Source organism: Archocentrus centrarchus, chromosome 16 (genome assembly GCF_007364275.1).
Source record: "Archocentrus centrarchus isolate MPI-CPG fArcCen1 chromosome 16, fArcCen1, whole genome shotgun sequence".
NCBI classification, from domain to species: Eukaryota; Metazoa; Chordata; class Actinopteri; order Cichliformes; family Cichlidae; genus Archocentrus; species Archocentrus centrarchus.
In genome coordinates, this window is record NC_044361.1 from 36,363,154 (window position 1) to 36,378,389 (window position 15,236).

At 41.9% G+C, this 15,236-nt stretch overlaps 1 protein-coding gene across 1 annotated transcript in view; it reads right to left on the bottom strand.

The window, feature by feature from the left end:
• znrf2b (zinc and ring finger 2b) overlaps positions 1–15,236 on the bottom strand; it is a 46,961-nt gene that overhangs the window by 4,132 nt on the left and 27,593 nt on the right. Inside the window, exons 2-4 of the mRNA XM_030749557.1 lie at positions 14,873–14,968; positions 2,760–2,865; positions 10–83 (exon numbers count right to left, since the gene is read on the bottom strand). Coding sequence (XP_030605417.1) covers positions 26–83; positions 2,760–2,865; positions 14,873–14,968 — 260 coding nt within the window. The 3' untranslated portion in view covers positions 10–25. The remainder of the gene's footprint in view (positions 1–9; positions 84–2,759; positions 2,866–14,872; positions 14,969–15,236) is intronic.

The window sequence follows — 15,236 nt, forward strand, 5'->3', positions numbered from 1 at the left end:
CAACCTTACCTGTACAATGAAAGCTTTAATCGGATGGATGCTCAGGACAGGACCTGTTCACCTCAAACCACTCATCGATGCAGCTGGAGGAAAGAGGCAAGACAAGAGGAGCATGTGAAACAGAGCGACTGATAACAAACTGATACACAAGGTAACGCTTCAGGCGTGGAGCTCGATTCTCTGACACAGGTTTCAGAAAGGAGGATGCTGTCCAAGTTATGGACTATACTGGACAATTCTTCACACTCTCTCCAGCTCGTGCTGGACACCCACAGGAGCAAAGACTCAGTCCACCACGATGCTCCACAGAACACCACAGGACACCATTCCTACCTGTGGCCATCAAACGTTACACCTCATGTCACCTGGACTATTTTCACTAATATTGTTTACCTTTGGAATATTTAATTTAACATTCCACTTTGAGTGCCTTAGTTTCACTTATTTATAGCATTTGCATTTTCTTCTTTCATATTTATATTTGAATTTGAGCATCAGTAACAGAATCAGAGTATTTTATTAATCCCATTACATTCTACTGTAAGTGCTCATGATGTCTGTTTTGCTGTCTCTGGTGACACCTGCTGGTGAGCAGTAGTCATGTCAAATGTGTTTTCATTAAGTCATTTGTACTGAAAGGTGTTAGAATTGACCTCAGTCAGACTAAAGAAAACACATCTCTGTCTTCACGTTGCGATTTTGTTAAATGTGAAGGTTAGTCCTCTCTGTTTGTGTGTCTCATCTCATTCTGAACCAAGTGAAATGCCTCTCTGCAGCAGCCTGAGAGCAGTTCAACAGATCATGACTTTGGGCTGCTTTTGAGCCTTCTAAGGAAATAAATCTCAGAATTATAAGCACCGGGCGCCTGGGTGGCTCAGTGGTGGAGCAGGCGACCACATGTATATGCTGCATTGCAGTGTGGGTGGCGTGGGCTCAAGTCCCGGCCTGTCGCCAGTTTGCCCGTGTCCCCCCCCCCCCCCCGTTTCCTGTCTCCCTCTACCATCAATGAAAGAAAAAAATAATTATAAGCACCAGGAAGAATAAATAAATTGAACTTAAAAAAATTTGGTTTTGGGCTATCATTAACTAACTGACTGCCAGGAAAGATAAGTGTACAGCCAAAAATGCTTTATATCCTTATCCAGCTGATATGTTTTAAATGAAAAATGACCTCTGTTCAGATGACCATTAAAACCAAAGACAGCCTTCATATGAAAAAACAGCTGAAACAGCCACTGTAGCCTCTTTGCTGGTTAGTGCAGCCTCAAAGCCTCGAGTTAAAGATTTTCACCATCACTGTGCTGGTGTTTTCAAGCCTGATGCAACACTAACTGGTTATGACTGACGTTTCATTAGCCAGTGAGCATACCAGGTTTAACCTCAGCTTTGACTAAATGGACTTCGTGTTTTATTCAATATGACCTCAAACTAGCAGCTGAGACCATAAAGTGATCTGGGAAGTGTTTGCATTGGTCAGAAAGCCAGTACAGAAACGCCTGGTGTTTTGCAACCAGAAAAGTCGCCCCCTGGAGGAAGTTTAAAGCTTTTCAGGATTCACAGATCAGACCATCTTTTATATTCAGTCTTTGACCTGAAACAAATGAAAATGAAACTGAAGGTAAACAAGAATTTAAAGAATAAAAACTAAGTGAAACAAGGAACTGCAATCAAAAGAGAAAAAAGAAATTCTGGCTAACAGACAATTTATTATCCATGTTGAATTCATCCTGGTGGTCAAGGCTTTATTCTGTGACAGGTCTACACTAGAAAAAAATAATGGAGAGCAATGTTTCCTGTCTGATGTGGGCGGGGCTTATTCCTCCTCTGTTTCTATGGCTACATAGCTACAATAATGTGCTTCAGCCTACAAAGTGTGCATTTATCTATACGTTCAAGATGTCTGGCTGACTACAATGAGAAAAGAGCCGGAAACTTACTAATCCAGCTCAGGTAATGTAATAAACTTTATTTACTTCTTTGGTGTAATACTGGATGCTACACGGACCATTAGATTAATTTACCAGTTTCAAGAAGTTCAAACAAACTCAGGAAGTGATGCTCACTTGTGTGGCTGCTGCCGTATCAAAGGATGTCTGTTTCTCCAAATCTAGAACCTCTGTGAAATAATGTGACAGCACAAGCACACTGTACCGTGTGTGAGGTATTCAAGGTGCCCGCCCCCCCCCCCCCTTTCATGATGAGGGAGAAAACCCACAGTCCACTATGCAAAACACATCTCACTCCTCTGAAGCTAGCCTGAGGCTTCAGCAGTCAAATCAAGTGGATATCTTCCAAAGTTACAGGCACTCTCTTTGTTTTACTTTCTCTCTGAGTGATCTCAGGACAGAAACACTTTCTGGAGGAGAAATGAAGAGGGAACTGGTTACTGAGACAGTCTGACCAGTTTAGTCTGGCCAAATATGAGTGTGTGACTGGAATTTCAGTAAGATTAGTAACAATCCTTTCTGTTTTCAACTTTCAGCTAAGAAATGTACACCAGAAGGCAGCTCTTTGCATGTGACACAGCCAAGTATTAGCCTGGATATCTAACATTTGTTAGCCTAATCTTCACAGGTCCTCACACCAATGTGGAAATGCAGACATCTAAGAGGGAAGCTTTTAGTTCCTGGCACTAAAGGTCTTGGTTACTTTAGACACTGACATCAAACTGTGTTAATAAGCCCACACCTACAGCTGTGACCATATGTGTCTTAATACTGTAGTATAATATGAAAATAAAAACAAACAGAAGTTCCAACCCTTTATGGTAGATGCAGAGGCAGGGCAGGCGAGCGATGGTGTCTCCCTGCAGCAGTTCCTCCAGGCAGATGGCACATTCTCCTGCATCCTTGGGCAGGACGTCCTCTGGAACACAAAACACATCACACCACAGGCATGACCGGGATTATAGGACGACTCACAACACAACACACAGTCTCTGTTGACAAAACACAGCGGCAGTCATCTCTATTCTGTTTAAGCCAAAGTGAGTCTGAGCTTCGTTTTTTATTCAGTTCTATTCAATTTTATTCATATAGCAGCAAATCACAACAAACAGCTGCCTCAAGGCGCTTTGTATTGTAGGTAAAGACCCTACAATAATACAGAGAAAACACAACAGTCAAAACAACCCCCTGTGAGCAAGTACATGGTGACAGTGGGAAGGAAAAACTCCCTTTTAACAGGAAGAAACCTCCAGTAGAACCAGGCTCAGGGAGGGGCTGCAAGTGGTTGGAGGTGTGTGTGTGGGGGGGCAGGACAAAGAGAGCCAGAGATTAATAATAACTACTGATTAATGCTTACTGGGGTTAGGTTAATTGGCTAATCTAAATTGCCCATAGGTGTGACTGAGCGCGTGAATGTGAGTGTGAAAGGTTGTCTGTAACTCTGTGTTGGCCCTGCAACAGGCTGGCGACCTGTTCAGGGTGTACCCTGCCTCTCGCCCTATAACAGCTGGGATAGGCTCCAGCCCCCCCGCGACCCTGACCAGGATGTGCGGAAGCGAATGGATGGATGGATGGATACTGATTAATGCAGAGTGGGGTATAAACAAAGTGAAAAGAGATGAATGAAGAAGAAACACAGTGCATTATGGGAACCCCCCAGCAGCCTAGGCCTATAGCAGCATAACTAAGGGATGGTTCAGGGTCACCTGATCCAGCCCTAACTATAAGCTTTATCAAAAAGGAAAGTTTTAAGCCTAATCTTAAAAATAGAGAGGGTGTCTGTCTCCTGAATCCAAACTGGGAGCTGGTTCCACAGAAGAGGGGCCTGAAAGCTGAAGGCTCTGCCTCCCATTCTACTCTTAAGTATCCGAGGAACCACAAGTAAGCCAGCAGTCTGAGAGCAAAGTGCTCTGTTGGGGTGATATGGTACTATGAGGAGATAAGATGGTGCCTGATTATTCAAGACCTTGTATGTGAGGAGAAGAATTTTAAATTCTTTTCTAGATTTAACAGGGAGCCAATGAAGAGAAGCCAATATGGGAGAAATCTGCTCTCTCTTTCTAGTCCCTGTCAGTACTCTAGCTGCAGCATTTTGGATCAGCTGAAGGCTTTTCAGGGAGCTTTTAGGACAGCCTGATAATAATGAATTACAATAGTCCAGCCTAGAAGTAATAAATGCATGAATGAGCTTTTCAGCATCACTCTGAGAAAGGATGTTTCTAATTTTAGAAATATTGCACAAATGCAAAAAAGCATTTGTTAAACATATTTGTTTAATATGTGCATTGAAGGACATATCCTGGTCAAAAATGACTCCAAGATTTCTCACAGTGTTACTGGAGGCCAAAGTAATGCCATCCAGAGGAAGTATCTGGTTAGACACCATGTTTCTAAGATTTGTAGGGCCGAGCACAATAACCTATAATAAGTTTTATTTGAATTAAGAAGCAGGAAATTAGAGGTCATCCGAGCCTTTATGTCTTTAAGACATTCACATTCACATTATTGAAAGGACCTATTAGTAACTCATGATTGTATCAGTGTAAAAGCAGGGAAAACATGTTATCTAGGCTGCCTCTTTAGGTACTTAATTCAAATTAAATATGTTTCAGTTGTATTTGTGTTTATTATTGTAAGTTAGTGTTATAGTGTATGTACTTCCACTGATGTCATTCATACTGACTTTGATAGTTCAACCAACAGATATGTTTATAAAAAATAAAGATTATCCTGGTATAACTGTTCTTCAGATACACTAACAGTCGGGACATATTTTAGTGTTTATGTTTAATGCCTTTTTGGATGTGTACTGTGCAACAATTATATTTCAGTCAGGACCATTATAGTTAAGAAGACTGTTATTTCATTCAACAAATGCATTTTAGTAACACGGCTCTGTTCTGTGTCCTCCCTGCAATAAGATCCCAGCACAGAACAGAGCAGGCGTCAATGACAATGATATGATTACAGATTTAAGTAACATACAGCAAAACAGGAGGAGCATAGGTGGAAGTGGGTTATAGAGCAGCTTGCAAATTTGCAACAACTGTTGGTGGGCTAAAGTAGCTTAAAAAGCAGAGCCTGTATGAGCTTTGTGCATTGAATTGTAGAAGGGTATCAGCTGTTTCATCAGCTCATGTGACTATAGATCAGCTGATCTGCCAGGACTGCACCAAGCTTGACTTCTTAGCCTGCTTGAACTGATGCTTTGATTTGTAATCTAACACACAAACACTCTCCAGTGGACATAAACACTCGAGCACTACAAGTTCTCTTTTAACACTTTTATGCTCTTGAAGATGACACGACAAACTGTCTTATTGTGTATGAAACACGTGAACAAGTTTTTGCTAAAATAATGCATCTGTAGGATATTCTGGATGATGCTGAGAATATCACATAGGTTATGATGTTCTGGATGATAATGACACATAGAACGTAAATTCACACTGTTCAAGTGGCTGCAATTTCTGGGTTTCCCTGAAAGCACCATTACTTTGTTAGAATCCTTTAAAATCTTTTTGTATCAGTGTTTCAGTTTTGTACTGTGGGTAGGAGGCCACCAGAAAAACTCCTTATTGTATGTGTACACGCAGACAAGCTCCCATCATGCCCTGTTATGAATAGCATCGGTCCAGCTCTAGAGTGGAAGTCAGCATGTGCACCATTAAACCCATCACCTGCAGCAAAACACAGAGTCATTAGGTTTGGACTTATGTAACAGTGGATTAACCCACATAGGCCTGCAAAAGCCTGTTATTATGGGCAGCAGCACATGGCATCCAGCTCAGCTGAGGGCAAAAACATCTTTAACATACTGACAGTCTGGGATGGGCAGCCAGTCAGTGAACGGGCTCTAATACTCATGCAGACATTTGTTAAAAACGATGTCTGCTTCAGTTGCAGAGGGCGTCCGTCCAGCCTCATCAGTGCAGTGGAGGATACAGTCAAACAGCTGTCTGTCTTTGCCTCCACGTGGATGCTCACGAAATCTGTACATAAGCTCAGTCAGTTGTGTCTTTGTAGGTTCTCAGTCATCCAGGTCACGGTAGTCTCTGGAGCTTAAAAATAGCGACTTTAAATCAGGACAAAGGTTTCAGCTGCCCTCTCCAGAACAAGAATTCCTCCATCCAACCTCATGATTCAAGAAGAGAAGACCATCACAGCCCTGAGCGAGGACCAAAACATCACAATAATACCAGCCGACAAGGGGAGGCGCCCTGTTGTTCTCAATTCAACTGATTAGCACTCTAAAATTTCTAGTGATAACAATACTTATGAGGTTTTAAGATGAGACCTCACAAACAACAACAAGAAGAAGAAGAATGTCATCTGCTGCCTACAACAACTTGAAAAAGAGAAAGCCCTGACTGCCCTACTTACCACCATGCTACACCATGCATAATTCCAAAGAGCTACAAAGGAGTCCCATTCAGACCCATCAGCAGCAGCATAAACCCAGTCACCTAAAACATTACCAAGCACCTCGCCTCCATCGTATCTCTGCTTGTGGGTAACACACACCATCACACTGTAAAGGACTACAGCAGCTCCTTCCAAAACAGAACCAGCTTTCCCCAGATCAGATTTGTGCACTGTGAGACCTCTGCCTGACCACAACATATTCAAATACAACGAGAACAAGAATGGCAAGCGGAACAACACTGTCATCCCTTATGTGGCAGGTTTGTCAGAGAAACTCTGGAAAATTTTCTCCCAACAATAAATTCCCAGTATACTTCAAACCTCTACGGCAAAAACTGGTTCATCCCAATGAAAAAAAACCCCAAACACAAGCTAAGCAGCATAGTGAATGCTGTCCAGTGCAGTGAGGAATACTTGGACCTCTACATTGGAGAAACCATCAGTCTCTATTATGCACATGAACAACAGTGGGCCAATGAACACTGGGGTTTGAATACCTGTGACTCTCCACCGTTGGTTTTAGAACTGAAGAAGCCTTTTGGATGACAGGAGAAATGTCTTCAAGAAATTTTAAAGAAGTCCAGTCGCCTTTTTTTCATGCTTCAATCAGTTGTGAGCTTTCTTTTGATTGTTCCAGCACCTGCTAAATGGCGTGGGCGAGCATGAGAAACAAAACTAAAAGGAACCAAACCAACCTCATTAGTTCATTACTTCCTCACTGATTATTTATTAAACAACAATAACTACAATTAACACACTCGTCCTCCAATCAGAACTAGCATACTGCTGTTACCATGCCCCTGGGGTTATGATGCACATAATAAATACATAAATAAAATCAGGACAATAAGTACTGTATATGAATACATCTTTCTGAGTATCACACACACACACACACACACACGTGTGTCACCCTTGGCATACTGAGAATTTGATGGATTAGGTTCCACAAACTTTGTGTGAAACAGTTTCTGTTTCATATTCCATTAGCTGCTATGTCTGCCCTTTGCAAACAAATCAATAGTTCCTTTGATTTCAGCTCTACTTGCTCTTCAGCTTTACTTGCTGCAAAACTGTGCTGTAAGTTGATTATTATAATTGTCTATTATCCTAAAATTGGTTTGCACACAGGTTTACCTGGCATGAACACAGACTGTATCTAAAGGTTGGAAGTAGCCGCCATGTTGTTACCAAAGGAAAACCTGCAGAGCTAAAAAAATGAGGCCAATACAGAAATGGTAAACAAACAAACAAACAAAAAAAACTGCAGTACCTCTGGGTGCTACTCAAGGGTGGCTCCAAAAAGAGAGTCCACCTCCATAGTCTCCTGTGTTAAAATGCCCAACTATACAGCATCAAAAGGTTTTACCACCTGCTGAAAAAATAAATAAATAAAATGTTCTATCATCGATGGATAGTTTCCCCTTTAACATGCACAAGATCCCCAGTTTGACACTGCAAGCAAATACAAGCCCAGCTTCAGGGTTCACAAGCTAGTGTACTGCTAGTGATAAAGGCAAGATCCACGAAGCAGCCGGTGTAAAATCTGTGCCAAATCAAATAAACAGATCCATCCACTGTGGCAACCCCTTGTGTATTCAAGAGCAGTCAAAAGTGTGTTCACCAGACTAATATTATGGCTTGTAGAGACCATACAAGAAGTCTGTGCTGCAGTTTGGTGGGTGAAGTTTTAGTCTGTTACCTTTGCACCAGTTAGCAGTTATGTGTCTGAGTGCTGCGCCCACACAGATGGATTCAAGCTGATACTTTGGCACTCAGAGTATTAGCACACATTCAAATATCACACATATTATATGTGCGATATCATATCATATCACACACATTCAATATGGTCACTTCTGGTTAAAAAAAAAAAAACAGAACAAAAAACAAAGCTGAAACCAAAACAGGAACTTTGAAGCTTCAAAATGCAGTCCAAAATGTAACAGCATCTACATCCACCTATTATACTGTCCATGGGTGAAGCTTCAGAAATTTACAAGCTTTCAAAAGCTTTTAACACAACATTTTAACTCGAAACATCCATCTGAATGAAACAGACCAAAATGACAGGTATGCTGAGGTCACATTATACAGAATAACGACATGAATTAGAGCCACATAAGAGCACAAGTCCCAGACAGAGAACTGCAAGTTTGAAGCACAAGACTGGTCTTTAAACGGTCCATCCAGCTCAGCTTTGTTTTGGTTGAAGCTGAAGCAGCGAAGACTCATTCATCATCACATGTCCTCACTGTTCTTATTGGAGGATGTAATCACTGCATGTCCCCACTTGGCCTGGTTATACACACTGTACACTGTATATCTTTATCACATCCTTATCTTCTCAGGTCATTTACCTAAATCAATGTTAGTGTGACAAAAATGTAATCGGCCTGCTAATGTGTCACATTAAGCATCTAAATGCTGATAGATGCTCAATTCTAAAAGCCCTGGAGAATGTAAATTACTGTGGATTTTACTGAAGAGTTCAGCTTTGAGATGTTTGTGGAACCGGTCAAATGTAGCATTAATTGGTGATAATTTATCTGAACTTCAGAAGCGGGAACACACCTCCTACCTTTCCCTTCTGGTTCTTTGACTATACGTGCCTTCCCTCACCAAAGGCGGTTTGTTCTCATGCTAAGGAGCGAGTACCTCCAGCCATCTACCACTAGCATTCAATCATTTCTCGTGGTCCGTTACAACTATGCCAATAACTCTCTGGCTCGCACACTCGAATCTATAATTACTGCGCCCTTCAGAGTTCATCTCTTCAGTGACCAAATTCAATCGAGATCTTCGCCCCTGCATAAGTGACCATCACTCAGTCACCCAAGACTGCCTCACCTTCCCCCTCAAATGAAGTAAAACTAACCAGTGAGGCAGCCCCCTTTCCACATTCTATTTCAACATAAACTTCACCTTCAGATCCTCTGTTCATCAGAGAGTCCGGTCATGTCGCTGCCAGATTCGGGTTCCTCTCACACTTCTGCCAAGTCGTCTGCAATTTCTCTTGCAGCCACATCCGCTTCTCACAAAGGGATCCCTGATCACCTGCTCAAAGTCAGGGACTGCTGGTCATTGCAAACATACTAGTTATATATTCGCAATAATCCTCAAGGCCTTTATAATGCTCAGTCATCACTGCTTATAGGAGACGCCTTTTTTTGGAGAGCTGCCTGGCCCAGGAGCTGCTGCCAGTCCAGGCCTTGACCAAACCGCAGCCTCAGATCCACACTAAATCCTGCTGCCATTCTCTTCCAAAAAAAATTGTCAAATCTAAATAAGGATGTGGTCCATGCTAATGAAATACGGACACATGTTTCAGCAGAGTCTAAAAATACTGATGCCGGTATCTTTATGCAACCCTAAAACAAAGACAACAACAGTCCCTGACAACAGCTTAAAAAATGGCTCCCTGACCTTTGAGCTGTGTTCAGACCCCAGCAGGACAGATCAGGGGCTGGGCAGGAGGAGGGGATTAAAGAGCAGCTTTTACTGAGCTGTAGCTTCTGTCTCTAGGGAGTTTACTAGAAAGAGCAACTTGGCTCTGACAGTGTCATCAGTCTGTCTCACAGCAGGTACGAGCACCTCAGGAATGAGGTCACGAAAGCATCGCAGGCTCCGAAACGCAGTTACAGACAGGTGGGAGCTCTGATGTTATGAGCAGGTACCGCCTGCTGTGTTTGTGCGCCTGTGACATGAACCAGCACCAGATATATTTAGGAACCAGAGGTCCATGTGCATGTGTGTGAAAATAAATAGTATTTCAAGGCCAAGCCACAGCTTGCATTGACACAAAGTCTTCACCTTTACTCTGTCGCTGCTGTGCTGCTTTCACACTGACATACTGAAAATATGACTGCCATATAAAAGCACATTATCATGAAGAAACTCGATATTCCAGTCAATGATTAGACTATTAATATCTGCACCTGCTTGTGTGTTTGTGTGTGCCATAATGAAGGGTTGTCCTTGAGCGACAAACAACTGAGAGGAACATAAACATGCTGATTACAGAGCTTCACGGTCATGTGACTGTGTGTGTGAGTGTGTGCACTAACATACAGTGGAAAGACCTGAGCAGCTGATTATCTAAGGAGAAAGGCCACAAACAGCACAGAGCAGCTGTGATCACTGAGACCACGGTGTTCAACCATGCCCTCCTCTTTATAAATGTTTAAGAGACCTTTAATGCTTTTCCTTACTTTTTGTTTCATAATGTCACAATATCAGATGTTCATATTAATCAAGGCCAAAAAACGAGGCACACAAAATTAAAATATTCCCTGTTCAAGCTTCAGATTAGGGCTACACCATATCACACCGTCCACTAAAATACTGGCATAAATTTGCGATGTCATATTGCAATATCATCACTATAGCAACACCACACATTTAAGTTCCCTCGTGCGCACAATGAGTGTGTGTCAGCCTCACGCAAGAAAACGGTTCCTGCTAAAGGTGGAAACAACAGCGTTGCGTCGCCACTTGAGGCAAAAACACACCGTCCAGTATAACCAGGCTACAAAGGAGGAGATGCTAGCATCTGGTGATGTGCGACCTAAAAGTAAACGGATGACTCAAACAAGCATCGCTGGAGCACTCGAGTCTCCCTTAAGCAGTGCATGACAGGAAGAGCAAACTGTGGGTGGAAATGACTGACATGGTTACATGGTAAAGCAGGGCTTTAAGCAACTAAATAAAAAGCTCAACCTAAGATCCAGCATCCCAGGCAGAAAATACTTTGACAAAAGCTGTAACTGTAGCTATTGTTAAGCTTGTTCATCTCATCTGGCCTGGGAATGCCTCAGGATCTCCATTTCCTAAGAAGAAGTGGAAATCGTCTGGAATACCCCGTGCAGTCGGCTGTCTTTGCAACCAGACTTTGGACACATGAAAGAAGACGGATGGATTCAGATACTATTCATTGTTTGAATTCCTTCTCTTTCCTGAACGTGTTCTCCACATTGCAGCAACCTGCTCAGATGGGGACCATCACATGACTGAGAAACAGGAAGACAGAGAGGAATCAGTCCCAGCTGAACAGGAAGTGGGCTTAATCAAAGAGGAACTCGACTTGGCCCGAAAGTACTCAGCTGAAAGAGAAACACTGAGAAACGTATTGGTAAATATCTTCAGACTTATTATTAGAGAGGAGGAATGACAACCAAGATTTTGTCAGACGTGGCACGAACACACCAGAGATGCTGCTGCACTACGCTCGTTTCCACCAGTCAAGATTCTATACTGAATGAAAGTGGGTCATCCATGCTGAGAAACAAGCACAGGATGAGGTTTTCTTGTGTGCAAAGAATGCTCTGATAAATCAGACAGAATCCCCGCTGGTCTCACTACTTTCAAAACAGGCTCAGGATGGATTTGTTCACTACCAACATGTATACACTAAGATATGCATGTGCATATACCCATGGTGGCAAAAAAACAGTGGTTAACTTCTGATTTTGCATAATACAAAAATAACCAAACTCAACACTCAAGGTAGTCATTATGGAAAAGCAGCTTCCTGCTTATATCTGGTGTTCATAATTCTCTCAGTCACCAGAACTTCTGTCAGAAATGACGTCCACCGGCTCTGCTGCATTTTAAGGTGAGCAGAGCAGCTTGTTTAGGGGTGGTTCAATCCCTGGCTGCTCCAGTCTGCGTGCTAAAGTATCCTTGAGCAAGATAGTGAACCCCAAGTTGCTCACGGATGTGTTCATCAGAGTGTGAATGTTTGATAGAAAGCACTTAGGCACAGAAACAAGTGCTTGTGTGAATGACGGATGTTGTGTGAAGTGTCCTGAGTACTGAAGTAGAGTAGAAAAGCACTATATAAGAACATTTACTGCTCTCCATGCTGCAGTTCTAATCTTCTTTTTGAATAAAATAATTACAAATTATCTGATGCAGCCAGCATCAGAGAAAAATTGCTGCTTGTTCTCTTGGATTAATCTCCAGCATTTCTAATTACAGTGTTGATTGGTTTATAAGTCATACAGCCAATCAACACTGTGTTTCTTATTTGAGGAAACTGCACACACCACAAACAAACAGATTTTCCTTTAAGAATTTTTTCAAATCCACCTGAACAACACATTCATAGTGTAGCATCTACACAATTTCACAAAAATTGGAGGGCCCACTGATGTCCACTTTAAAAAATGAAAGTGAACAGATGAACAAGACAACAACAACAACCACCTCTGAAGGAGCTCAGTTTGTTAATAAGTGATTTTTATGTTGTTTATGTGCAGGAAACCAAGAGGAAGTGACCTCAGCAAAAATATTATCAGACATGGTTTATTTTTGGGCCCTAGAGCAAATGTATCCAATCAGCCGCTATGAGAAAGAATATAAAACAACACAACCAGAACACACTGAACACACTGCTGATGTTCATTTCCCATATTAGGTTCTCTTCACTGGCTCCCTATGGAATCCAGAAATGAATTCAAAAATCCTTCTCCTCATATATATTTATCAAATATTAGCTCATTTTGAATTTGATGGCATGAACACGTCTAAAATCAAGCTGGATGGTCCCTCTCCTCTTTAGTCTGGGGATGCAGGGTCCATGATTTCTAAAAAGAATTTAAGATTTTGATTTGTCTGACCACAGAACAGTTTTCCACGTTGCCTCAGTCCATTTTAAATGAGCGCTGGCACAGAGCAGATGGTGGTGTTTCTAAATTAGATCATCTTTTCAACATATGGCGTCTTCTATTGGATGACGAACTGTGTTCAAAGCCTGGACGTGTTCCTGAGTCCATGCAGTGATTTCCATGGCAGGAACATCGAGTTTTACTGCTGAGAGCCCAAAGATCTTACTGTAGGTACCCAATATTGATTTTCAGCCCAGTCACCTGCACACAGAGACTTCTCCAGATTCCTGGAAGCTTTTGACGATATTATGTACTGTAGATGACAAAAGTCTTCAAAATTTTACATTTGAACATTATTTGGAAATTTTGCAGATTGGTGAACATCTGCCCATATTTACTTCTAAGAAGCTCTGCCTCTCTTGAGATGCTCTTTTCATACCTAATCATCTTTCTGATCTGTTGCCAATGAACCCAATTAATTGCAAAATCTTCCTTCAGCTGTTTCTTTCTTTTCCAGCCTTTTGTTGCCCCATTCCAGGTTTTTGAGACATACTGTTCATCAAATTCAAAATGAGCTAACTGTTCTTTAAATAGTAAAAAATCTGATATTTTTTCTATGTTTAGGTTAAAAAAACTTCCTTAATAATTGTTCCAAATGACTTCTTTGCTAATAAGTAAAGGCAACAGTGACCTTGCTTTTGGGGGCAGGAACAATGTCAGAGGCTTTCCAAAGCTGAAGGATCCTGTGGTTCTGGAGAGCCATGTTAAAAAGAAAAGCTATCTGCCAGCTGCAGGGCACAGTTTTTATGAGTATGGCCTCCTACGCCATCAGTAACTGGACTTTTACTCTCCTTAATCTCCCAGAAAAGATGAAAAACAGTTTCACTATGGATGTGTACTGTGACATCTGAGGAAACATTTCTAAAATCAGAACATTCCTCAGTAAAATCATAAATATGAAAACAATTGTAAAAACAATAAAAGCAGGCATCCCTTTTATTTGGCATCCCCATCATAGACTGGCCGAGAATTGTTGGGCCTGAACATATTCTCCACCCCGTCCTTGTTTCTTATGTGCTATCGAGCCATATCCCCATTATTAAAACATATATTACTTCCGTTAATTTGACTTTTAACCAATTTGGGAATCCAAGGTTTATTATTAGGAAACATAATGATGGTTTTCCTGGGACTGATTGATCACAGAAACGGACACATGATGAAAGTGTCTGTGAGCTCATCAAGGTCAGCGCATGCACTTTTAAGCATTTCCAAGTCAGTGCAGCTGAAACAGTTCTGAAGTCAGTGGATGAACTCCTCTGATAACACCGGAAAAGTGCCGCTCCAGCTAGTGTTTCCTTGGGACAGGTTTGTAGGACAGAAAAGAATAAACAAAACTGTGGTCCAGTAAGCCAAGTGGAGCCTACCCCAGCTGTCATAGGGCGAGAGGCGGGGTACGCCCTGGAGACAGAAATTCACACCTATTAATTTAGCAATTTAGAACCACCTAAACAAATCCAACCGCAGTAAGTGCATGTCTTTGGGCTGTGGGAAGAAACCGGAGTACCTGGAGAAAATCCACACAAGCACAGGGAGAACATGCAAACTGTGGGCCGTGATATTTAACAGATGACAGTTTTGAGAAAAAAAATATAGGCCATATTATTCACGTGTAGCACTACAATAAATGTGAATGACTTTTGGAGCAAATACATGTTTTGACATGACTTGTTTGGGTGCTGAAACTCTAGAGTGAAATGCAAAAAGCTGCAGAACTGGCATGGGTCTACTCAGACCCCTTTATAACAGCTTGCTCTAGTTTTCTGGAGGGGGGGGGGGGGTCACATGCTAGCATACGTTACAAATCCAGTTAAAAAGGAAAAGGACTCCTACCATTGTATGTGACTCTGGGTTTAGTTAAACACAAAACCAGGTGAAGATCCATCTCATCTGAAGCCACAAACTTGGAGCACACGGGGCACTTGAAGCCTGGAAGAGAGAAACACAGCAGGAGTGAATACGACATGGAAGCTGGAATATGAAACCCCATTAAAGTGGCAAACAGTCTTTTCTTCCCTGCTCAGCACCATTTGGTGTTGTGCTGTATTTCATTTCCACATTGTCCAGTGCTGTGAAAGAGACTGTGAACATTTTGTTTTATCTGCCCAGACTCAGATCTGGACTGCAAAGAAATCTGCACTACTAGAAGATTGGAGAGCCTGATATTATTACACAGACATATACACATCACTGACAG